Source organism: Suncus etruscus, chromosome 9 (assembly GCF_024139225.1).
Source record: "Suncus etruscus isolate mSunEtr1 chromosome 9, mSunEtr1.pri.cur, whole genome shotgun sequence".
In the NCBI taxonomy this organism is placed as follows: domain Eukaryota; kingdom Metazoa; phylum Chordata; class Mammalia; order Eulipotyphla; family Soricidae; genus Suncus; species Suncus etruscus.
The window spans coordinates 17,913,945-17,939,155 of NC_064856.1; the positions used below are offsets into that span (position 1 = coordinate 17,913,945).

A 25,211-nucleotide genomic window follows, 5' to 3' on the forward strand; every position below is an offset into this window, starting at 1 on the left:
CCTGGACCTCGGCTAACGGCGCCAGGGCCTGAGACCCGAGCGCGGCGGAACGACGAACGAGTAAGTTGGGGCGTGCGACGGCGGCCGGCGAGGGTCAAGCTTCCTCGGGAGGCGGACGTGCGAGAGGGGCCTGCTCTGCGTTTGGAATTCTAGAGGAGGGGGAAACTCGCAGCTCTGACCCGTGGCAAAAACCGGGGCGGCTGGTGTCCATTAGGGGTTTGGGTTGGTGCTCGTAGAACCCCTGGCGGGTGAAGGACTCTCCAGATTTTATTTTTCCCTGCTCTGGCCCCCCGAATACCGTGCCCATGAACCTGAGAGCGGCCTTCGAACCAGCAGGCAAATCAGAACGGGTGGGAGCAGGGGTGCAGGGGCCCGGCTTGGGCTGGAGACCGCGTCCAACCAGCCCCGGGCTACGTGCAGGCGTGGACCCGCCCTTGGCTAAAGTCCGACCGATTTTCTGGGCTTGGCAGGGCTTGGCAGGCCGGGGCCCCAGGCTCACACTCGTTCAGCAACGCTTCCCCCGACAGTCATTGGCTGCCGTATTAGGCGCGGGCAAATCATCACTCGTTTCTGGGGTTCGGGTGAAAGCCATAAGCTGCAGACGTCCAGGATGGAGAAGAGCAGGGACGCCTACGAAGATTCAGTCTGAAAGTGGTGGGGAACTTGGAGGAGAAAAGGGGAAAGGGAGCACTTGACCCCCTCTGTCATTGCAAACAGCTCACTCTGAACTTCTGTAGTGACCAGGGAAGAGGTGGCCAGAGCCAGGCTCTCAGCAGTGGAAATGGAGAGAAATCAAGGAACTCAAAAGTATTGCACTATGGATTTAGGTAGAAAAAAAAATCCACAGGACTGGGTGCCCTTTATTGGGATTCCCTTGGAGAGCAACACGTACTCGTGAGGAGGCCAGAAGCTGTGGTGGTTTTGTGGAGTTTGCCAGCATGCAGTTGCATGTTCAGGAAGCTCTGCTGTGAAGGGATGGATTTGAGTGTCGTTTGCAAAATAGGAATAAAGAAGGGTTGAGGCTGCTGAATGAGGAAAACAAAAAGCCCAATGAGCACTTTTCCTCGTCATTATTTTATTTGGTGGGGGGGGGGGGCGTACTCATTGCTTACTCCTGGTTCTGTGCTCAGGGATCATTTCTATCAGTGCTTGGGGAACATTAATGGTTTACTGGGGATCAAACTTGGGTAAAATGCCTGCAAGGAAATTGCTCTACCTGCTCTTCTATTTTTCCAAACCCTCATATCCTTTTAGTTTGTTTTGTTTTGGAGATACATCAAGCTATGCTCAAGGCTTAGTCCTGGCTCTGTCATCAGGGATCACTCCTGAAGGGACCCAGGGGACCATATAGGGTGCCAGGGATAGAAGCCTGATCAGCTGCGTGCAAGGCAAGCATCCTGCTAACTATACTATCACTTTGGCCCCATAATAATTATTTTTGTCTTATTTTTTTTGCAACTCCAGTACCTACTGTAGAGTCTGGCATTAGTTGTCAGTTTACCAACTAAACCAGCCCATCGCAAGCAGAGATGTTGGAAGTTGAGTTATGGAGAAATGAAGGCTTTTATGGAAGCTTCCAGAGTTCAGATGTTAGAGTCATAAGTTTGAGTGTGATGCTGCTACAAAGCTGCTATGTGACCTCTGGTCTCCTCCTCCTGTAAAGTGGCTACAGCCAAAGTAACAGCTCCCGTGGCTAGAGCTCTGAACACTACTAGCAACTCCACAGAGATTTTATTTTTCCTCAAAATCTAGCTGTAATGCACATTGTCACCTTATTTAGAAAGGCAGTGCTGTTCAATGAACTCGGTTACAGGGTCTAATTGACTTTGTTCTCCATAGGACCAACCTCTAATTCTGATCTCAAAGGACCTTGAAATCATTGACTTTTTGTGTGTATTTGGGAGGGGAACGTACTTAGTGGTGTTCAGAGGCGACTCTGTGCTCTTTGGTCATTTCCAGCTGTACTCTAGTTACCGTGCAATGCAAGATCAAACCTGGGACTCCTCCATACAAAGCACATGCTCTAGCTTATTGAGTTGTTGGCCCAGCTCCTGGCTCCTTTCCAAAATTGTGAGGCCACAGACTTTAATCATTGGTCTAGCAATGGTTTTGTCATGAGAAAAGAAGATGTTGCTGAATGGATAGGGCTTCTTTGTTCTCTAATTCTCTCTTCCTAGGAATAGCTGAGCTGGACAACTATTTTCTGTTTCCAAAGCCAAGTGACAAAGGGATGAGGCCCTGACCACAGAAGCTCATGGTTTTTAAATTGGAGATTGTACTAGAAGACAAATTAATGACTGATGTTGCCAGATTTGTATCTAGAACTTAATCCCCCCAGGGCCTGCTGCAGAATGAATGAGCATTGTATACTGGTTCACCTCTGTGTATTTCTGGGCAGCCAGTCAGACTCCTCCTATTACAATGTGCACTTGGGTTTCAGTTCTTCCCATTTTGCTAATGTGATTTTTTTAAAATGTCTTCTGTCTGTCACCACACACACTGCATAGTGTCAGGGATATAGATTCATCCCTGCATTAGGCCCTGAACTTGATCCCTGGCACCACTCAAAATATACATGTTTGGGCAGGAGCAATAGTACAGCAGGTAGTGTGCTTGCCTTGCATGTGGCCAACCTAGGTTTGATTCCCAGCATCCATATAGTTCCCTGAGTACTGCTAGAAGTGATCCCTAAACACAGAGTCAGGAGTAACTCTTGAGACTAATTGGATGTGGCCCAAAACCACCCCACCAAAAATATAGATAGATAGATAGATAGATAGATATGTATGTACATATTTATTTTTATATATAAATGATTTCAAGGACTTTGCGATAAGAATTAGAGGAGGATGGTCCTATGGAGAACAAAGTCAATCAGACTCTGTCTGAGAGTCCATCAAACAGTACTTCCTTTCTAAATAAGTCTCTGGATGCTGTGATAGATGGCCATATTATAATTATTTCCTGGTAATGAGTTTACTTCTCATTGGTATGAGGGAGGAGTTCATTTTACAGTATTCCACAAACCTCTCTTTTCCTTCCCAACAACCCAACTGGTTGTTAAAGCTAGAGAGAGAAAAACAATTTATTATAGTGGTTTCTATCCCAAGAAAACCTGTGCAAAATACAATACTTTAGCTTCTCAGTCCTCTCATCTCTTGAACCTGTTGGGACCCAGGAATATATTCCTGCCCAGACTCCTGTTCGATATGGAATCCACTCTTCCTGGTTTCCTTGGTGGAGAATGTGCAGAACTGGGAGAGATCTTGCCTTAATTGCAGATAGTAGTAACCTTTTTGGTTTTTGTTTCGTTTGGGGGCCACATCCTGATATGCTCAGGGCATAATGGCTCTGCACTCAGGAATCACTCCTGCTGGCCTTCGATCTTATGGGGTACCATCCTGATCGACTGCACACAAGGTAAATGCCGTATCCACTGTAGTGTTCTTATGACTCCTAGGTAGCCTTTCTCTCCATAAAAAGTGCTGGGCTGGGAGTCCAGAGACTGGGTTCAATGATTACCTGAGAAAGCCATTACCTCTCCCTGATCATTGGCTTCCTTGCTGTGAGGAAAACGTTTTTCTCACATTGTATTAGGAACTGAGAGAGACCATGGAAATGATAGCCTGGCAAGCTTTCTGTGTTATTCTACTGGTACCAGCCAGGGTCTGTCTCCCTGTACCATGCTGCTCCCTCTGACAGAGGTCAGGTTCACCCTGAATTGGAGAAGGCTGCCAGCCAGTTTCAGTGCTGGCAGGACCTCAGTCACCAAATCTTCCCCCTTATCAGTTGCAGGTCGAGATGGCTACCGACTGGGGGAGCCTCTTACAGAATGAGAAGCAGCTGGAGGAGCTGGTAAGGCAAGCTGTGGATCGGGCCCTGGCAGAGGGAGTGTTGCTGAGGACCTCACAGGAGCCTAGCTCCTCAGATGTAAGCCCCCTCCCTTCCTCGCCACATTGCTGGGATGGATCCTACTTTCCATTGCTTGGCCATTACCAGGCTGGGGACAACTTGTTGGAATTGGGAAACATGTCTCCTTTGCTTTGTTTCTTTTATTTTTTTGTTTTGTTTTGTTTTCGGGCCACACCCTGTGATGCTCAGGGGTTTCCTGACTATGCACTCAGAAATTGCTCCTGGCTCAGGGATGCTGGGGGATCGAACCAAGGTCCATCCTAGATCAGCTCCATGCAAGGCAAATGCCCTACCACTGTGATATTGCTCTGGTCCCTCGTTTGCTTTGTTTCACGTTTTTCAATAATTAAACTTGAAATTTGAAAGTATGTAAACTAAAAAGCCATTTGCCTCTGGGTAAATAAACACTAGAAGAACTGGGTTAGTGAGATATACTTTTTATTATATCTGTCTTTTAAATATTTATTCATTCTGTATTTGTCTTATCTATTCAAAATAATAATTTTGTTTGTTTGTTTTGGGGGGGTCACACCTAGCAGCGCTCAGGGATTATTCCTGGCACTGTGCTCAGAAATTGCTCCTGGTAGAATTGGGGGACCATATGGGATGCTAGGGATCAAACCTAGATTGGCCACATGCAAAGCAAATGCCCTGCCCCCAAAATAATAAATTCTGAAAAAAAATATATAAAAGCCAAATTCTACCACCCCAAACTCAAACTATAATAATGACAAACTGTTATTAACTCAAAGGTTGAATTTGGGACTGTTTCAAAAAAATAATCTTACCATCTCTTCCCCAAGTTATACTTCATGTATTGTTGGGAATCACAGAATACATTCTTCCCTTCCAGAAAAAGTACTCTAAATGACATGTGGATTCCTGGCCTTGCCCAGGCGTGTGTGTGTGTGTGTGTGTGTGTGTGAGGGGTGTGTGTGTGTGTGTGTGGTGTGGTGTGTGTGTGTGTGTGTGTGTGTGTCTATCTGCCCAACAGAGGGTGCTTTAGGAGAGCTTCTGTCGAGGAGAGGGGTGTGTGTGGGGTGTGTGTGTGTGTGTGTGTGTGTGTGTGTGTGTGTGTGTGTGTGTGTGTGTCTATCTGCCCAACAGAGGGTGCTCTCTATCTGCCCTACAGAGGGTGCTTTAGGAGAGCTTCTGTCGAGGAGAGGGGTGTGTGTGGTGTGTGTGATTAATGACCTGTGTGTGTGATTAATGTGTGTGTGTGTGTGTGTGTGTGGTGTGTGTGTATATGTGTGTGTGATTAATGACCTTCTTCAAATCTCAGTACCACTTGACAGCTTTAATTATTTTGGAGTGCTATTTAATCTCTTGTCTCTTTACCTGTTTCTTGTTGGTATTTATTTTCTCTATTTTTTTTTATTGAGGAATCATACAATTCATTTAGAATTTATATCTTTAAAAGGTCCATATTAGGGTCTAAAGTAGATAGGGCTTACCTTACCTAGATTTAATCACTGGCAACCCATGTGGTTACCATCAGAAATGATCCTTGAGCACAGACCAGGGGTAAGCCCTGAACACCATCAAATGTGTCCCCAAAACAAAAAAACTAAACTAAACTTAAAAAGGTTCATGAATTATAAGTGAACTATTGCATATTGCACTATGACTGTAGCATATTGTGAGAAATAATCCTACTACAAACCTCAGACTATCCACAATAAATAGTGCAAGAAATATAGTGTATAAATATGAAAAGACATAAGAGTAATTTCAAAATGTACAGTCATTACTAAAGACATTTTGGTACATCCTTGAAAACTAAATCCCTTAGGTAATGTTACAGTATTCCTCATGAAGTTCAATGGCAAATGCATATAAAATGTTTTAAATAGTGCCCTGTACACGTGGCACAATATTTGTTGCAGTTTGTTTGTTTGTTTGTTTTTGTTTTCGGCCATTTTGGCCATCTTATCTAATCTAGTTGTGCTCAGTGAACTCAGAAAACTATGTTGTACTAGGGGTCACACCTAGACCTCCAGCAAATGAAACTTGTGCTCAGCCATTGAACTATATTTCTCTAGCTCCCTTTTTAAAAAAAAAAATTAAAAGGTATTTATTTTTATTTGGGCCATACCTAGCTATGCTCTGGATTTATTCCTGAAATTGTGTCCATATGCAGTTCCAATAATTCACTCTGGTCAACTGTGTGCAAGTATAAGACACTATTACTTGCTGTACTATCTCTGGTCCTAAAATATATATTTTTTAACAACAAATAATTGTGGTTTTTTGTTTTTGTTTGGGGCCAAACCCAGCTGTGCCCAGACTTTCTCTTGGCTCTGTGTTCCGAGAGTCTTCCTGTTAGTACTCAGAGGACCATATCAAACCCAACTTGATTACATCAAGGCATATGTTCTACCTGCTGTTGTGTCTCTTTAGTCCCAACAAATAATATTTAAAATTTTTTTGGGGGAGGCCACACCCAGTGACGCTCAGGCGTTACTCCTGGTTATGTGCTCAGAAATCGCTCCTTGCTTGGGATGACCATATGGGACACCATGGGATCGAAGCTCAGTCCATCTCTTACAAGGCAGACACCTTACCTCTAGCGCCACCGCTCAGGCCCCTAAAATTTTATTTTTATAGCTTCATGTCTTTCCTTTTGTTTTGGATTTTGGGTCATATCTGGCATTATTTGGGGTCACTCCAAGCAGTGCTCAGGAGATCATGTGGTACTGGAGATTGAATCTGGGCCTCTAGCATGCAAATCATGTGCTCAGCCTGTTGGATTATCTCTCTGATTCGTGATCTTGTTTTCAGTGCCAACAAATAAAACATTATAGTCTGGATGTTTTATACCCTTCTTCATTTTGTTTTCTTTTCTGGACTAGTCAGAACTTTTTATTTTACAGTTATGCCCATGGTTTTGGATTTTGTTGTTGTTTTTGGTCTATACCCAATGATGTTCAGGGGGTTATTCCTGGCAGGCTTATGGGATGCAGGGAATTAAACTCGGGTCGGCTGCATGCAAAGCAAATGCCCTACCCTCTGTGCTATTTCTTCAGCCCTCATGTGCCCATGTGTAATACACCATTCCTCTGAGGTGCTTGCTTGTCCTAGGTATGGCACATACAGGGGTCTTATGGTTACCTCTCTCTCCTTCAGGTGGTCAGCTATGCTCCATTCACACTCTTTCCCTCGCTGGTGCCCAGTGCTCTGCTGGAGCAGGCCTATGCTGTGCAGATGGACTTCAACCTGCTTGTGGATGCTGTCAGCCAGAACACCTCCTTTCTGGAGGAAACTCTTGCCAGGTACTTGGCTGGGCTGGGGAGGCCCAGACGCTGTTAGAACCCCGAGACAGGAAAAATGGAAAGTTCTGAACTATTGTTTTGGCAGCTGGCTGCTTGGATGGGGACAAGTACCCCCTGGCAAGAAAATGTTTAAATATTCCAAGTAGAGTTTAGCTTCTAAACAGACCTCTACCACCTACTTCTATGGTCTCAAACAGTTCCCTTTATTTATTTATTTTTGTTCGTTTTTTGGGTCACACTCGGTGGTACTCAAGGGTTACTCCTGGCGCTGCACTCAGAAATTACTCCTGGCAGCCTTGGGTGACCTTATGGGATACTGGGGATCAAGCCTGGGTTTGCTACATACAAAGCTAATGCCTTATCTACTGTGCTATAGCTCTGGCCCCCAAGTTTCTTTATTTTTATGTATCTTACTTTTTTTTTTTAGTACCACAAAACAATTCTCAGGGGCTACTCCTAACTCTGCACTCAGGATTCACTTCTAGCAGTGTTTAGGGGACCATTTGGGATACTGGAGATCGAACCCAGATCAGTTGTGTGTACAAGACAAGCACCTTACCTGCTGTACTATCTCTCTGACCCCTCATATGCCATTTTTAAATTATTTTTGGAACCAGATTTTCAGTTTTGTCTCTGTAACATTCCACTTGTTCTTCATAATTAAAATGATTTAAATTCAGGGTGGAGCAATAGCATAGTGGTAGGACTAAATTTAAGTGATTTTGGGGGGGGGGGATTTGGGTCACACCCAGCAGTGCTCAGGGGTTACTCCTGGCTCTCTATGCTCAGAAATCGCTCCTGGCTGGCTCAGGGGACCATCTGGGATGCCGGAATTCAAACCACTGTCCTTTTGCATGCAGGGAAAATGCCTTACCTCCATGCTATCTCTCCAGCCCAAATTCAAGTGATTTTAACAGAATTCTTTGCCTCTTCTTTTATAGAGGAGCAAACTTGAACACCATGAGGGCCAATGATTCACTGAGGCTGCCTTGTGGTGGTCAGTAGAGCTCAGATTTGAACTCAGGTCTGCTTTCTTTAGTGCTAGATTCCAAATCACTCTTTTCTGCTGATGGGTATGGTTATTCCAAGTTCTAGTGAGTAGATCCAGAGAGAAAAGCTTCAGTGTTCTAGGATATAGCCTAAAAATGTTTTCTTTTCTCTTCCAGCACCATCAAAAAAGACCAATTTACAGCACATCTCTTTGATATCCACAAGCAAGTACTGAAAGAGGGCATTGCCCAGGTACTGGCCCACATGCCCTGCAGACCTGGGACCCCTCTCTTATTTTTTCAATCTGAAGAATTTGGCTCTGATCTCATGACAATCTGCCTCTCACGGGTCCCTGCTGGTTTTGGTGGCCAATCCTGGGATAACACGGAATTATTCCACTGGGTTTGGGATTATCCATGGCACTTCTAATCCCAGCTGAGACCTTGCTCCCCCTGTCTGCCCGACACCAAGGCCTGCAGAGCTAGCCCCTGGGCACAGTGTCCTCAGCCTTCAGTTTTCCCCACAGACTGTGTTCCTGGGTCTGAATCGCTCAGACTACATGTTTCAGCACAACGCAGATGGCTCCCCAACCTTGAAACAGATTGAAATCAACACGATCTCTGCCAGCTTTGGGGGCCTGACCTCACGAACCCCAGCTGTGCACCGGTGCGTCCCTTGGGAAGCCCTGGGCACCATGGTGGGGTAACAGCATTCTGAACCTCCACACAAATGTGGAAATAGGCCCCTCCAGCTCTGTCCCTGTCTTTCCTGGCCCCAGCACCTTCCCAGGTGAAGCTCCCAGCAGCTTCATGGGGAATTAGATCTGGTGGGCCCCAGGAGAGAAGAAACCTCCCAGCTCCTCTCATGCTGTCCCTGAGGCCTAGGAGCAGGAATGGTCTCTAAAAGTGTCCTTGAGTAAGGAGAAGCTTGATGTGTTTCAGGCAGGAGAAGAGATCCAAATGCAAGGCAGACAAAGGTGCCGGAGTATTCTCTGTGGGAGCCATACTCCCTGGCCCCCTTCCTACCCTGGGTTACTGTGATTCCAGATAGTCGGTGACAAGATTCCAGATAGCTCCAGGATGTCGGGTGTGGGTAGAAAAAGGCTTTTGGCTCTTGGTTCTCCGACAGAAATGGAGCCATGGTTAGGGCTTTCCGGAGCATTCCTGCCTGAGATGGTTCCCACTGGAGCTGCTGCTGAGCTGCAGGTTCATCCCCACTTCCTTTGCTCCAGGGAGCAGAAGGTCATGGGCCAAGGGAGGGCCCAAGGATGCCCTGCTCTGAGCCAACCTCTCTCTTCCTGCAGGCATGTGCTTAGTGTCCTGAACAAGAACAAAGAAGCCACCCGGATCCTCTCCAATAATCCCAGCAAGGGACTGGCCTTAGGGATTGCCAAAGCCTGGGAGCTCTACGGCTCTGCCAAGTAAGAGGGGACAAAGGGGTAACCAAATTGTACAGAGCCTGATTTAGACTCTGCTTTTGACTCCAGAACCTGACTTCACTGAAAAGTGAAGGGATTTTTTTTTTTTTAATGCCATATACTTTTAAGTGCTACAATTTAGGTTTGGAAGCCACATCCAGCAGTGCTCAAGAGGCCTGAACCTGGGGATGGAGAATTCCTCCCTTTTTGTGTTTGCGGGGTCATGTGGTGCCAGGGAGCAAATCTAGATTTTATTTTTCAGAAGAGCAAATTGGACTCGGGTTGATAAGTAGCTCAGTAACACAGAAAGTTTAGATTTATCTCTATTTTTCTATAAAGCCTCTGTTCTTTTTTTTTTTTTTTTCCTTTTTTTGTGGTTTTTGGGTCACACCTGGCAGTGCTCAGGGAAAACTCCTGGCTTCATGCTCAGAAATTGCTCCTGGCAGGCACGGGGGACCATATGGGAAGCCGGATTCGAACTGATGACCTTCTGCATGAAAGGCAAACGCCTTACCTTCATGCTATCTCTCCGGCCCCAAAGCCTCTGTTCTTATCCTATTCTACCTCTAAGAGGTTTGCTCCAATAGTATAGATTGAAAAACTGAGGCTCAGGCACTGGAGATATAGTACAGGAAATAAAGTGTTTTTCTTAGTTTAATTCTGTTCACCACCAGAAGTGATCCCTGAGCACAGGGCGGGAGTAAGCCCTGGACACAGTAAGGTTTGGTTCAAAAACTTAAAACAAACTGGAGCAGAAGGATTTTCACTGATTATCTAACACATTTTGTTTGTTTGTTTGTTTTTGGGTCACACCTGGTAGGCTCAGGGGCTACTCCTGGCTCTATGCTCAGAAATTGCCCCTTGCAGGCTCAGGGGGCCATATGGGACGCCGGGATTCATGCAAGGCTCCTCCTTGCCATCTCTCCGATCCCTATCTAACAACATTTTAAGAAATTTTTAAAGGAAATCTAGAAATTATAAATTTAGCTTAATATTTAAACAAACTTTTAGAATGTAGTATCTAAGAAATTCCTAGTTAAGGATTCTCCAGTCCCCAATTTCCCTGCCATTTCCTTCCCTTTCTCAACTAAAGTTGAACAAATTAAAATATATATTCTATGGTTAGAATGAGTAAAAATAAGCACAAGGGTTTCTGGGGTCAGGATACATCTCCATTAACAGAGAATGTGCCTAGCTTGTGCCACACTGAATGTGCAATCCGAGATTCACTGACCCCTAATATGGGTGTCTGTCCCCCAGATGGTACTTGATCACTACAGAGTGACCCTGAGTCCCACTCCTGCCCACCACTGCTGCATGTGGCCTCTGTAAAAGAAAAAGAAAAGGGGGCTTGGAGTGATAGCAGAGCAGGTAGGGGATATGCCTTTCATGCCTTTCAAACCTGCTAACCAGGTTTGATCCCCGACATCCCATTTGGTTCCCTGAGCCTGCCAGGAGTAATTTTTGAGCACAGAACCAGGAGTAACTCTTGGGTGCCACTGGGTGCCCCTTCCAAAACAAAAACAAAAAGAGAAAGGAAAGAAAGAAAAACAAAAGCTAGAGTGATGGCACAATGGTAGGGCATTTGCCTTGCACACAGTTGACCTAGGATGAACTGTGGTTCGATATCCGGCATCCCATATGGTCCCCCAATTGAGGAGTGATTTCTGAGTGCATTCTGAGTAACCTCTGAGTGTCACTGGGTGTGACCCAAAAAATCAAAAAAAAAAAAAAAATAGGGAAGAAATTTAATCCCTGGTACTCCACAGTGCCCAATACCAAGTGTAGCTGTAGTAGCGACAAAGCTAAGCCAGATTCACACAGCTAGGCCTCACATCCCTCGAATAGCTTTACTACAATAAAAAAGAGAAAAAGGGATTCTAGGGAACAACGTTTTGGAACTGTGATCTGTTTAACACTCTTCATTTTATTTCATTTTGGCTTTGGGCCTTGCCCAGTGCTATTCAGGAGTTGTTCATGGGTTACTCCCAGTGGTGCATGAGGAGACCATGTAGTGTCAGTGATCAAATCCAGGTCTCTCCCATGGAAACTATGTGCTCCAGCCCTTTGTGCTATCTCCAAGCTCCAAACCTAACCCTTTTTTGTTTTGTTTTGTTTTGTTTTGTTTTGTTTTGGGGCCACCCCCAGTGGTGCTCAAGGGTTTACTCCTGGCTCTGTATTCAAAAACTACTCCTGGCATGCTCAGGGAACCATATGATATGCCGGGATCTAACCCTGGTCAGCCATAGACAAGGCAAACACTATCCACTGTGATACCACTCTAGCCCCCTAACTCTTATTTTATAGATGGGAAATCAGTACCCAAGGACAAAATTTGACCCTCACAAGTTCCTCAGAGCACAGGTTAGGATTTCTGAGTGCCGCTCCTGCCACTTCCCCTTTTTTTACCAACAGCTTTCCCAGGCCTACTATCCCCAGACTACTTGGTTCTAAAGGCACGCAAAGGTAGAATATGTTTTCTGTCTGGTTCCAATCCTTTGGCAGGGCCAGACTGACTTAATTAGCCAGGGCATGCAGTTCCACTTTAACCTACATTCATCACTCTCCTCCATCTCTTTTTGGAGATGAGCCAGTCTGGGCCAGATGCCATCCTTCCCCCTGAGAGCAGAGCTGTGGAGGGAAGTGCAGAGCCCTTGGAATTCTCTCAGGACAAGAGGGCTTCTGAGAACATCCTTGTTGGCTCATTTCTCAGACACCCAACTTAAAGCCAAAAACCAGCTTAATGTATTTAACCTTAGGAGATTGTCAGCAGGGCCAGGAGGAACATTTACTGAGATCTGTATGCAGCCTGAGTGGGAAAGAGGTGGGTAAACAGTGCAGGCCAAGAGGTTCAGCTGAGGTAGGAAGAAGCCCAGGCAAACAGACCAGAGTCCAAGGCCGGAAGGCCAGGAATCTACACTTGGACTCAAAGTTAAAGTTGGTGTGCCACAGCCTCAGCAAGAATCATGGACACAGAGCAGTTACAGCCACAGCAAAATTTGGGCATGGTTCTGCTGAGCATTGGCCTGCAGAGAGTCTGATGGCAGGGTTAGACTTGTCTTTGACAAGTGAAAATAGTTTAACTGGCTGCCAGCTAAATTTTTCTCTGTAATGAACTTTTGTCTGAATCCTAGAAACATTTGGAGCCAGGGGGATAGTATAACAGGTAGGGCATTTGTCTTGCTTACAGCTTACCCAAATCATCCCAGGTTCAATCCCTGGCAACCTGTATGATCCCCAAGGCAGTCAGGAATAATTCTGGCAGTACTCAGGAGTTAATCCTTGCTCTACACTAGAAATCACTCCTGGCAGGTTCGGGGGACCATATGGGGTGCCAGGATTCGAACCATCGTCCTTCTGCATGCAAGGCAAACACCCTACCTCCATGCCATCTCTCTGGCCTAGGAATAATTCTTGAGTGTAGTCAGGAATAAACCCTGAGTATCACCAGTTATAGCTAAAAACAAACAAAGAAACAAACAATAAAAAAGCAACATGTTGATAAAGCAGAGAAAAGGCCAGGTAAACCCTGATTCATGATTTATATACAACATGATTCATATGCATCTCAGAAAGGGTTAGAACTACCTAAGAACTACCTAAGGTCATTCCTTGTATATTGTTGGCTGTATAGAATGGATGGAATATTCCATGGAGTGCATCTGACATTGTGTGGAAACACCACAGGCCTCTAGGATATACTTCCCAGGCCAGTAGCAGTCATTGGGCCCCAACTTCCAGAATGGTTTTTCTTTTTTTTTTTTTTCTTTCTTTCGGTTTTTGGGTCACACCCAGCAACACTCGGGTTACTCCTGGCTCCAGGCTCAGAAATCACTCCTGGTAGGCTCAGGGGACCATATGGGATGCCGGGATTCGAACCAATGACCTTCTGCATGAAAGGTAAATGCCTTACCTTCATGCTATCTCTCCAGCCCCCAGAATGGTTTTTCTATAAAATTTTCTCACTACTCTCATTCTTTTTTTTTTTTTTTCCATTTGCTCATTCTTCCAGAAATGCTTTAGAATCATTATATTAAGTGCCAAAAAGAAAAGTGCTCTGGAATCTTTGAGTAGATCTTAATTCCGAAGAAACTGACATCATGATCCACTAAGGAAGGAACAGACACACTTCATTTTCTCTGAGTTTTCTCTTGACTGGAAATGAGTGGAAAGTATAAATGTCATGCTAGATGGAAAGTATGAATGTTCTTTCAGGGGAGCTGCAAGAGAGGGGAGGTCAGACTCTAAGGCAACCATGGGCACTTGTGCTCTTTCTCCAGTGCTCTGGTGCTCCTGATTGCTCAAGAAAAGGAAAGAAACATCTTTGACCAGCGTGCCATAGAGAATGATCTCCTGGCCAGGTAAGCAAAGGCAGTTCTGGTATGGGCCCAGGAACACAGGAACCTCTCAATAGCCTCCATGCCCTCCCACCCTTGCCTATCTTTTCCAGGAATATCCATGTGATTCGGCGAAGGTTTGAAGATGTCTCTGAAAAGGGCTATCTGGACTCAAAATGCAGACTCTTTATGTAAGCATTCTAGGCACTCCTCAAGTACTCAGAGAACGGAGGGCTCAAAGGAGGGTACATTACCTTGCACATAGTCAATAAGAGCTCAATCCCTATCACCACATGTGATCCCTAAGTGAATATCTCTGGGCGTGGCCCCAAAACAAAAGAAAAAAAGAAAGAAGGGCTCAGAAAACTGTTCCATCACTTTTCCCCAAACAACTCTTGTCTCTGGAATAAGTGATAGCTTGCATCCTTCTCTGTTATGGTTAGCTTTACTCTGAAATACCATCTCCTCAACAGGACACTATGGGAGAAAGCCAGCCAGATTCTTCCTCTTGAGGATTTATTAGGATGGTGGGCTTTCTATAAAAGAGCCACTGACCCAAACTGACTTGTTTGCTCAAGAGCACCCAAAATGTTTTCTCACCCCTTTTGCTGGCAGGTCAGATGACTGGCCTGCCTGGGAGGAAGGGATTGGCTTCTTTGGTGACTGACCTCAGCATAGCACTTTGAGCTTAGGCCAGAAGTTCCAAGTCAAGCTCTCCATTTCCTTTCAAGTGGCTTTAGAACCACAACTTCGGGTGGCATTGTTTGGATCCCACAAATTTAGATTTGGGACTTGGTCATTCTTAAAACTTAAGAAACTCAGGGCCTTGTAGCTCAGTGGTAAGGTTTGATCTTATATGTATGAAGTCCTGGGTTCAACCCCTTTAGCACCAAAGTAAATAAATAACTCCCATAGAATTTTGGGGTTGGAGAGATAACATGGAGGTAGGGTGTTTGCCTTGCATGCAGAAGAACAGTGGTTTGAATCCCGGCATCCCATATGGTTCCCCAAGCCTGCCAGGAGCGATTTCTGAGCTTAGAGCCAGGAGTAACCCCTGAGCGCTGCTGGGTGTGACCCCCCTAAAAAAAAAAGAATTTTATAATATCCCTTTTTTTCAAAATGTACTTTTTAAAAATCAGAGCAAAATAAAGTTGCTCATAATGTTTCCAAATAAGTCCATTAAATATTAAATTTTAAATATTAAAAGATTAAAACTGGGGCCAGAGCAATAGCACAGCAGTAGGGAGTTTGCCTTCCATGAGGCTAACCCAGGACAGACTGCAGTTCAATTTCCTGACGTCCCATATGGTCCCCCAAGCCAGGAGTAATTTCTGAGCACAGAGCCAAGAGTAATCCCTGATCATCACCGGGTGTGGCCCAAAAACCAAAAAAATTAAAATTAAGAAGAGAAAGCTTTTAAAAGATAGTCTGTGGAGTTGCGGTTATGGCTCAAAGGACTGGAGCACTTGCTTTGCATGGGGAAAACCTGGCTTTGATCCCTAGCATAGCAGGTTCCCCCAAACCAAGAGTGACCCCAACTACTGAACTGAAAGTAAGCACCTGAGTACCACTCAGTGTAGCTGCTCTTGACCCTGTCTTATTTTATATTAGTAAATATATATATTTATATTTATATATTACATAATTATATTATAAATTACACATAAATATAAGATATATTAGTATATCCTGACCCCACACAATTTATAAATTTATATAAATTATATAAATATAAACAATAAATTATATGATTATATTATAAATTATATATTATATATAAATATATATTAGATATATTAGTATATCCTGACCCACACAATTTAAAAAAAATTTGTGTCAGTTTCATCAACTTTAAGCAGATCAAATGTAAGTGCTTTACTTAGCAACATGATTCTGTTGGTTGGTGATTTCAAGGCTTTTTTCAAAAATAATTTACTGGTTTAATTCTGGTGCTTTCCTATTTCACTCAAGCCTTACTAAATTATCTAGATCTAGAATAGTGTAGAATATTCTTTCCTGCATGCCTCCAAATTTCTGGTGGAAGTAGAGTTACTGTAGGAATTTCTTTACTTTGATGCCAGTGAATTCCCAACAGGGGCTTCCCCTGTTGACTGAATTTCAAAAAAGCCAAACTCATTTGAGTGCACACCCTAAAATGGACTGGGCCACTGAACATGTTAGTTATCTTTTAACACAGTTGCCTTCCCCATTCTGTATTCCAGGGATGGCCAGGAGATTTCTGTGGTTTACTTCCGGGACGGCTACATGCCAAGTCAGTATAGTGAACAGGTTGGTATTTTCTGCTCAACCGTTCTTTGCCTCCTGGGCCCCACCAGCAGTCCTCAGAGACCCAACTCAGACATCACAACAACCACGTTTTCTCCTGAGGCCTTACTTGCATCCTTCCTCAGGGTGCTTGCTATTGCTTACATGCTACAAACTCTCTAGAATCCAAATCCTCAGGAATCTGGTGCTTCAGCCCTTCCTGCTGGAGGATGCTGGTAAATATTTAAAAACCCTCGTTCAGGGATGGGGGTCCCTAGTGTGGAGGTCTTGCTGTTTTCTGTAGTGTTAATACTTCCACACTGAGGTCAAGACCCAGAACGGGGGAGAGTTGAGTGTAATAAATTCTTGTTAGCTGAAGCAAGCTCCCTGGCAGCAGTTCCTGCCAAGCCCCCTCCTTCCTTTTAGTTGTGTCAGGATGTTCTTTTTTCTGGCTACTCATGCTAATGGCAGTAATGATAGAACCTTATCTTGCTAGCCTATCTTATAGTTTCAAGTGTCCTCCATACCCATTATCTCATTTAATCCTTACAGCCACTCTGAGGCATGTCATTATCCCTATTATACAGATGGGGAAACACAGGTTTGGAGTCAGGGGTGAAATCCCTTAGGGAGTTCCCAGGTTTTCTTACTCTTAGGTCAAGGGTACTCCAGGAGATGATTCTTCCCTCTAATATACTTCTTGGAGAGTGAAGAGGCTCAGTTTTCAGTAGGAAGGAGATAGAGGAGGAAGTAAGTCCAGAAAGATCCTGAGCAGTGGGCTAGAGTCTTGGGCTCTTTCTGACTGTGGGCAAGTTGCTTTCTGTGCTCAGTTTCCTTTGTTTGTTTTTAATTTGTTTGGGGGCTGAGCCAGAGAGATAGCACAGAGGTAGGGCATTTACCTTGCATGCCACTGACCCGATATGAGGAGGGACCCGGTTCAATTCCTGGCATCCCATATTATCCCCAGCCTTCCAAGGGTGATTTCTAAGTCAGAGCCAGGAGTAACCCCTGAGCACCACCAGGTGTGGCCCAAAACCAATCAATCAATAAGTTTAAAAAAATTTTTTTATTTGTTTGAGGGCCATGTCTTTCAATGCTCAGGAGTTATTTGTGGCTTTGCACTCAGGAATTGCTCCTAATATTTCTTGGGGGACCATATAGTATACTAGGGATCAAACTCAGATCTGCTGAGTAAAGACAAGTGCCCTATCCACTGTACTATCACTTCAGCTCCTCGGCTCAGTTTCTTTCAGCTGGGAATGATACAAAAAAAACTGAGGAATCTCTTTTCAGATTGACCATTCATTCTTTCAAAGTGCAAGTTTCCTAAGGTCCAGCTGTCTTAGGAACAAGTAACACAAGAAAAGCCTCTTTTCTTTTTGTTTTTTGTTTTTGGGCCACACCCTGTGATGCTCAGGGGTTATTTCTAGCTATGTGCTCAGAAATCACTCCTGGTAGGGGGACTATATAGGATACTGGGGATTTGAACCAGGTCTGTCCTGGATCTGCCGTGTGCAATCATGCAAGGCAAACGCCCTACCACTGTGCTATCGCGCCAGCCTGAAAAGGCTCTTTTCCTTTTTTTTTTTTTTTTTTTTGGGGGGGGGTCACACCCGGCATCGCTCAGGGGTTACTCCTGGCTCTATGCTCAGAAATCGTTCCTGGCAGGCTCGGGGGACCATATGGGACTCCAAATTTGAACAGCAAACACCTTACCCTCCATGCTATCTCTCCGGCCCAAGGCTCTTTTCTTGACAAAGTTGTCAGCAATGGTGGTAGGAAATGAGAGAAACTGCCCTTTGGGGAATGGATCCCATTAGGGGATAGAAGGTTTTGAGAAAAGTACTGAAGAACACTTTAAAACAGAAGAAAAGACGGGGCCGGAGAGATAGCATGGAGGTAAGGCGTTTGCCTTTCATGCAGAAGGTCATCGGTTCTAATCCCGGCGTCCCATATGGTCCCCTGAGCTTTCCAGGAGCAACTTCTGAGCATGGAGCCAGGAGTAACCCCTGAGCATTGCTGGGTGAGACCCAAAAACGGAAAAAAAAAAAAAAAAAACAGAAGAAAAGTTGAGCTAACCAGGATGCTGGAGCATCCTGAGGACAATGTTAGGGACTGAGACACCCAGATCATGCAGAGAACAGGGAGGTGACTGCCAGCTCGTGACATGCTAGGTGACCCTAGGCAAGCTCCACCTTCAGTTTTGCTACCTTGAGCATTATGGTATTTCTCTAGGTTTATCTCTAGTGTGCAGGCCCCTGTCACTGCGTGTGACATCAGCCTCATAGTTTTGTGAAGTGAACAGGTGCTCTGTCTGTGTAGAGTAGACTGATTGTAACAGACCAAGGGCAGCTCAGCAGTATGGAAGAAGGGGCCAGGCCGGGCTCCTCAAGCCAAAACTGTTGCCACAGTGCTTTGGGTAACTGGCTGAGGACTGGCATCAAGAATAGGCTGTCCTTCCAGTGACTGGGCTAATCCCTCTGCTATTTTCTTGCACCCAAGTAACACCCAACACAGCTGGCAAACTGGTCCCTCAGCCCATGATTACCAGCCTGCAAGCCTTTGTTCAAGCTATTTTGTTAACTTGAGTCACACAGCTGAACCACTCCACCTCCTCATCCTTCCGAATCTCACTCAGATTTCACCCCAACACCAATAGCAAACATGTCTTGGGCCCTCAAGTAGTGCTCAGCACACGGGGGGGGGGGGGGGGTGAGTGGGAGGGGGGAGGGTAGGAGGTGAAATGGAGGGCACAGAATGGATGAGTGATGTGGACCTATGCATCTCTCTGTGACAGGGAAAGTGGCATTAGAGTCAACAAAACCAGAAAAGGTGTTTTTTGGGGGGTTTTCTATTGGAAGAAATTCTCAGAAACAACAGTATGTAAAGACTAAAAAGTATAGCACTCCCACTCTGAATAGGCTGATCATGGAAGAATTCTTGGAGAAGGACTATGAAACAAGGCAAGGTGAAAGATCCAACCAGCTACTGCCAGAGGCACACAGAAGAACATGTCAGACAGAAGATGTCGGTGTGCCTACAAAGTGGGGGCCGGGATGGGGATCCTGCAGTCTTGGGGACTGGTAAAGAGTGTGGGCTTTATTTGCATTGTTGTGGGAAACAGTTTTAAACAGTGGCCGGCTCCTCGCACCCTTCAGTTTGCTATGCCCTTCCACCTTTTTTCACTTTCCTTTTTAATAATAGTTCTGAGTCATTGCTCTAGACTGGAAGCCCCAGAAGGAGGGAAAGGGACCCAGTTCTGGGGTCCACACCTGCCTCAATGGATATTGCCTGTAAGGCTGCCCAGCTCCTGACTTGTCTCTGCAGTGACCAGGAGCACTTGTCAGGTGCAGCGGGAAGGGGATAAAGTGGCCTGTCTTCTGCTTTCTTCCCTCTGCAGAATTGGAAGGCGCGCCTGCTGCTTGAGAGGTCATGTGCTGTCAAGTGCCCGGACATTGCTACCCAGCTGGCGGGTACTAAGAAGGTGCAGCAGGAGCTAAGCCGGGAGGGTGTGCTAGAGAGGCTGCTCCCAGGTCAGCCTGAGGCTGTGGCCCGCCTTCGTGCCACTTTTGCTGGCCTTTACTCCTTGGACATGGTGCGTGCTAGCCCGCTACTTCTTTCACAGGCAGAAGCTGGCCCTGGCTCACATTTAGCTCTGTGGGACCCCCCCCCCCCAAGAGTCCTGGGGAAGGGGTTGGAATCTTGTAAGCTCCCACAGCAAATCGGAGGTGGAGATGGTGGCCCAGGGAAAAGCCTGAGGCAGACAGGAACTGGGGAGTATCTGAACCCAATTCCCAGACCTGGCTGTTGCTAGACCCTGCCATAATAACAGAGAAAGCTTTGCACATGCCATAGGGAGCTGCCAATGGGGAAGTCACATCATTCTGAAGGGCTATGGCTAGGACCCCTCTTTCTCCCTCCAATACTACTCTGCACCATGCAGAACCTCAGCCCTTGCTTCTGTTTCCAGATTGCTGATGACTATTTTCTTGTTCCTGACAGGGAGAAGAAGGGGACCGGGCCATTGCTAAGGCTCTCACTGCCCCAGGACGGTTCGTGCTCAAACCCCAAAGAGAGGGTGGAGGTAAGTGGATCCCCCTTTGCAGGGCTGCTCAGAGAGATGGAGTCAGTCACTTACATTCCCAGCACTAGTTCAGGCACAAAGATCATACACAATCATGTGCCTTGGATAGTGTTCCAGGAGACCCAGGGCTATTGTGCTGCATATGAAATCTGATGACCCTGTTCTGGAGGGTTTGCACTGAGGTGCCTATAACTAGATTGTGGAGAAGAGGGTTGAGGGCCTGTCAGGAGCCTGAATTCCTTGAGGACAGAGATCCTTTCTGCCTCTTAGACTCAGAAGAGAAGTTTTTGTTTTGTTTTGTTTTGTTTTTGCCCTCAGGGGAGAAATTGTCAGAATTTTCCCAAGGGAAAAGGGTAAGTATTTCACATAGCAGGAATAACCCCAGAACCCTAAAAGCCTGATTGTTGAGACAGAAGTGTGTTAACCAAGGCTGGGGTACAATGTGGGAGATGGGAGGAGTTTAGACTGTCAAAGATGGTTTAGGGATTATTTATGAAAATGCCAATTAAAGGTAGGAAATTGGACTCTATCCTAAAGGTGGTAAGAAGCCTTTGGTCAAGTGAAGGAGAAAAGGACACAGTTGAACTAGTATCTATGGTAGCATATGTTCTGGAATAAGGGAGAATTTGATCCTCTGAAACTCTATAGACATTGCTGGTTTAGTTTGTTCAAGAGAGCACTGCAGAAGCCTATGATGGTATGGACAGACCAGAGAGGGAGGTCCCACTTCATGACAGAGGTAACTGAGTTAGGAGTTGATATGAGTCAGGGATGCTTTGCACCTTTGTATGGAGTGGGAGGATCCAACTTCAGCAAGAATAAGTTCTCTTTGGGTATGTTGGATTTGATTGAGGTCTCATGTGATAATTAGGGATTGGAATTAAAGATGTTAGAATTTAGGCACCAAAGAGCTAACTCAATGGATTGAAGCACAGGCCTTCAATGAAGGCTAGCCTTGCTGCACTGAGCTAGTATTGAGAATTATGGCAACTGATTAGCACATGGGGTACTGGGGTAAAAAGAGTTGGAGAGGGTCCAGAATGACTGGTCCATGGAATTGCAGGTAACAACCTGTATGGGGAGGAGATGGTACAGGTGCTGGAACAGCTGAAGGACAGTGAGGAGAGAGCCTCCTACATCCTCATGGAGAAGATTGAACCTAAGCCATTTAGCAATTACTTGTTACGACCTGGAAGTCCTGCCCAAGTGGTCCAGTGCATCTCAGAGCTGGGCATCTTTGGGGTGTATGTCAGGTAAGCCAATCAGGATTTTGCTCTCCTTGCCACAGAGTCAAGCCTAGAGAGTATTCCTGGCCTGTGATCCCTCCCAGCCATTGCTGTTACCTGCTTCCTTAGCTAATCAGTGAGATCCTGGGTCCTAGACCTGTCCTCCTCTTAGGGCTGTGAAAGGAAATCTGGATGAGGAAAAGTGCTTCACAACTCAGAACTGAAATGCCAAGTACTATCAAGATTGGATGAGAAGATATGGTCTGACAACCTTGGAGATTGAGACCTCAGGAGAGTTTAGTCATCTCTCAGGTCAACTGGAGGATACCCAGTAATTCTGAAAAACTGAGTGACTCCTCGGTCACTTGATTTGAGCATTAGTCTAAGAGGAAGACTTGGGCATTTCAAGTAATAGTTCTGGACTTTCATGTTGCTCACTGCAAAATACTCCAAGATCAGGGCAGGTAGCGATACCAAATCCTGCCATGTTGCCCATCAGAGCCTGTCCTCTCTACACTTACAGCACCCTCTCTCCATCTACCTCTTCCCTCTATTCCAAACTGCTGCTGCTCTCCTATCACCACCTCAGCCATCTTGAAAGAGAAATAGAATGGAAATTTACAGCTCCAAAACATGAAATGTGAGCCTGGGATCATGCAAACAGCTTTCCCTGCTTTATTTAATCCTCATGACCATCTTGCAAAGCGAAAGGGATTATCCCTCTTTTAAATTAAGGAAACCGATATTTAGAAAAGCTAAGTAACTTGCTTAAAGATACAGAGCTAGTATTTCCAACCTAGGATCCAAATCTGACTTTAAAATCCAAGCATCTTTCTCAGGTGTAGTTAAGTCACTAAGGAAAGTCTGGGCTTTGGGAGCTGAGTTCAGCACTGGAGCTGGTCATCTCCTACTCCCTTTTCTATAGAGATGGACAGAGATATGTGATGAACAAACATGTAGGTCATCTGCTTCGGACCAAAGCCATCGAACATGCAGACGGTGGTGTGGCTGCAGGAGTGGCTGTCCTGGACAACCCATACCCTGTGTGAGGACATAAACTGTCAGCTGGAACATCACTGAGCCTTCGTCCCCACACACCTCCTTCCTCTCCAGCCCTCTTCCCCAGTCCTCCTCTGGGAAACCTCCAGAGTCTTCATGGCAGAGTAAATGCTCAGTCCTTTCCCCAACTTCTCCACTAAAGACCAAGAAAGCTGTTTCCTTTAGGTGAGATCTAAACGCCCCTAAGTCCTTGGGGTGTAAATACAGCTGCTGGGGTAAAGACAGTGATGCCACCTTCTTCTTAGCTTATTGGCCTTTTTAGCAGGCCCTAGAGTCTAACTTGGGCTAGGACTGGATAACAGGAAGGGGTATAGGGATGTGGCTTTTCCCTGCCTCTGCCTTAAATAAAGCTAAATTGCTAACTCTTGAGTCTTGATCTGTGCATTTCAGGGAAGGAAGAGCTAAAATCTGAGCCAGCTCACATAATAGTGTATTGTGGAAAGAGTTAACTAAACTGTAATGAGGGTCTTTCTAGCTCTAGATCACAGGCTATCTTAATAGCCTTCTATATTAATAGAAGTTCTACTCCTCAAGCCCCTACAGGATCATAGGGAGGAGAGTGTCCGTGGCAGGAACCCCACACGGGAGGAATTGAAATATTCATTCCATGTGTGAACTGGCCTCAGTTGCTTTCCTGCATAGCCCATGGGCTTGTCATAAGGCCTGTGAGTAAAGTTCTGCCCAAATCAAAAGCAGGAGGAGGAAGCTTTTGGGGTGTTCTAGAGATAGACTCTTGCCTTTTCCATCTCTCACCCAGTCAGCATTGGCAAGTATATTATAGCCTATAAGATACTTAAGACAATCACTGGCATGGGGGTTAAGTAAAGGCTCTTACTTTGCATGTGCCAACCCTGTCCAGTCCTTGACACCACTCGGTCTCTCAAGCACTACCAGGTTAGACACCAGAACACCTCCAGGTATAGCCCAATCCCCAATCCCAAATATAAAAACAGGTCATTTTTCTGAGATCACAGACTTTATTCCTATAACCAGGATCAGAAAGAAGAGTTTCATCTGAATGTTTCTTATGGGCAGGACTTTAATCTGGGACATGTAGGAACACAGGACAAGGAAAACAAGCTTCTCTGGCCTTAGCAATGAAACATATTGCCTGCAAAGAAGCAGATGACCTGAAAATCCTCTGGAGACGAAGGCTGCCCACACAGCCCCTAGTGCAAATGGGCACACAGCATTGCCACCTGGCACACAAGGGAATTCAGATCCAGAAGGGAAGCAACAGTATGTTTTTAAAATGTAATAATCAATTATTCTAGGACTCACAAGTAGGCATGCTAAAGGCAAGTGCCTGCCCAAGTTAGGTCCAGTGCTTCCTGAGAAAGCTGGTGTGGGATTCCCACACCTGCCACTCCTCACCCAGGTCTTTGCATGCCCTCTAAACACTAAACTTGAGTGCATGACCTTCAGGTTCTTCTGGACTCTTAAAGGCTCTTTGCGGTGTGTGGGGGGGAGGCAGGACAGGGGACACAGAAACCTGAGGTTGACCCTTGCCCTGCCCCATCTGTCTGGCAGTCACAGGAAGTTGCTACCACCCAGGGACAAAGCTGGTCCTACGATTCATTCAGCTGGTCGAGGGAGGTGTTGGGGGTCAGCAGTGGCCCTTAGCACTCCAGGTTACAGATAGGGAGAGTGAGCTACGTTTTGGAGGGCCAGACGGGGACCCTGGGTAAAAAGCTAGGTCTTGTTCATTAGGTAGTCTGGCAGCGGTGGCTGAAGAGCTGGTTGATGACGGCTGGGTCAGCCACGGTAGATGTGTCCCCCAGGTTGTGGTCATTCTGAGCAATCTTCCGAAGCACCCTCCTCATGATTTTCCCTGGGGAGCAATAGGTCTGGTTAATTGCTATCAGCAATGACCACTTCCAGCTGACCTACAGCTTTCACTTGTCCACTTCCACTATCATGGAGCTTTATCCAGTTCCGATCTCTGGAAGCAGGGCTGGAACACATTGGGTAGGGTATTTGCTTTGTATGTGGTCAAATCGGGTTCAATTCCCCAGGACCCTATAATGGTCCCATCTGGTCCCCCAAGCCCACCAGGAGTTATTCCTGAGTGCAAAGCCAGGAGTAACTCCTGACCACCATCAGATGTGGCCCAAAACCAAAAATCAAACTTTGGACTTTTGAACATACCTGAGCGGGTTTTAGGCAAACCAGGTGCATTCTGGATGTAATCCGGCGTGGCAATGGGACCAATCTTTTCTCTAACTGTAACCAACAAACAAACAAAACTTTTTTTTTCAGTAAACCAAGTTAGAGATGCCTTTGTTCCCCAGTTATTTTCACTTCAATGTCCTGCCAGAGTCACTCTTGAGTTCCTACCTGTCTGAAATTTTATCACACTATTCCTTTATTAATATAGCTTTATGGAACTCACCACCAGAATCAACTTGCTAGAAATGAAATCGTAACTTACTAGCAGTGTGGTCTTGGGTAAGTGATTTAATTTCTTTAAGCCTTGATTTCTTCATCTTTAGAATGAGGTAACAAAAAGATCTTTTTCTTGGGGGTAGTTAAGGGATTAAATGGATTAAGTAATATAATGCACTTAGTTCGGTGGTGGTACAGAGACATGAGCTATTATTATCCTAGTGGAGACTGAATGAGAAAAGATTGGCTGGCCTCTACAGTGCC

The 25,211-nt window shown here is 45.5% G+C and overlaps 2 protein-coding genes across 2 annotated transcripts in view; one reads left to right on the top strand and one right to left on the bottom strand.

Moving 5' to 3' along the window:
• Nucleotides 1-22,632, top strand: GSS (glutathione synthetase). The gene is made up of 13 exons (XM_049779261.1): nucleotides 1-60; nucleotides 3,790-3,930; nucleotides 7,039-7,184; nucleotides 8,351-8,426; nucleotides 8,701-8,840; nucleotides 9,478-9,594; nucleotides 13,872-13,952; nucleotides 14,042-14,119; nucleotides 16,151-16,217; nucleotides 19,594-19,788; nucleotides 20,196-20,277; nucleotides 21,341-21,530; nucleotides 22,429-22,632. Exons 2-13 carry the CDS (start codon nucleotides 3,802-3,804, stop codon nucleotides 22,550-22,552), a joined length of 1,425 nt encoding a protein of 474 aa, XP_049635218.1. The 5' UTR covers nucleotides 1-60; nucleotides 3,790-3,801; the 3' UTR covers nucleotides 22,553-22,632.
• Nucleotides 22,633-23,519: 887 nt separating this feature from the next.
• Nucleotides 23,520-25,211, bottom strand: part of ACSS2 (acyl-CoA synthetase short chain family member 2) — a 90,288-nt gene continuing 88,596 nt past the window's right edge. Inside the window, exons 17-18 of the mRNA XM_049779453.1 lie at nucleotides 24,711-24,785; nucleotides 23,520-24,393 (exon numbers count right to left, since the gene is read on the bottom strand). Coding sequence (XP_049635410.1) covers nucleotides 24,269-24,393; nucleotides 24,711-24,785 — 200 coding nt within the window. The 3' untranslated portion in view covers nucleotides 23,520-24,268. The remainder of the gene's footprint in view (nucleotides 24,394-24,710; nucleotides 24,786-25,211) is intronic.

What these genes read in the sequence shown, in the direction of transcription:
- GSS (XM_049779261.1), top strand. Translation starts at nt 3,802, where the DNA reads ATGGCTACCGACTGGGGGAGCCTCTTACAGAATGAGAAGCAGCTGGAG. An exon ending in CGAACCCCAGCTGTGCACCG is followed by an intron (nt 8,841 to 9,477) that starts GTGCGTCCCTTG and finishes CTCTTCCTGCAG; the next exon opens with GCATGTGCTTAGTGTCCTGA. An exon ending in TCAAAATGCAGACTCTTTAT is followed by an intron (nt 14,120 to 16,150) that starts GTAAGCATTCTA and finishes TCTGTATTCCAG; the next exon opens with GGATGGCCAGGAGATTTCTG.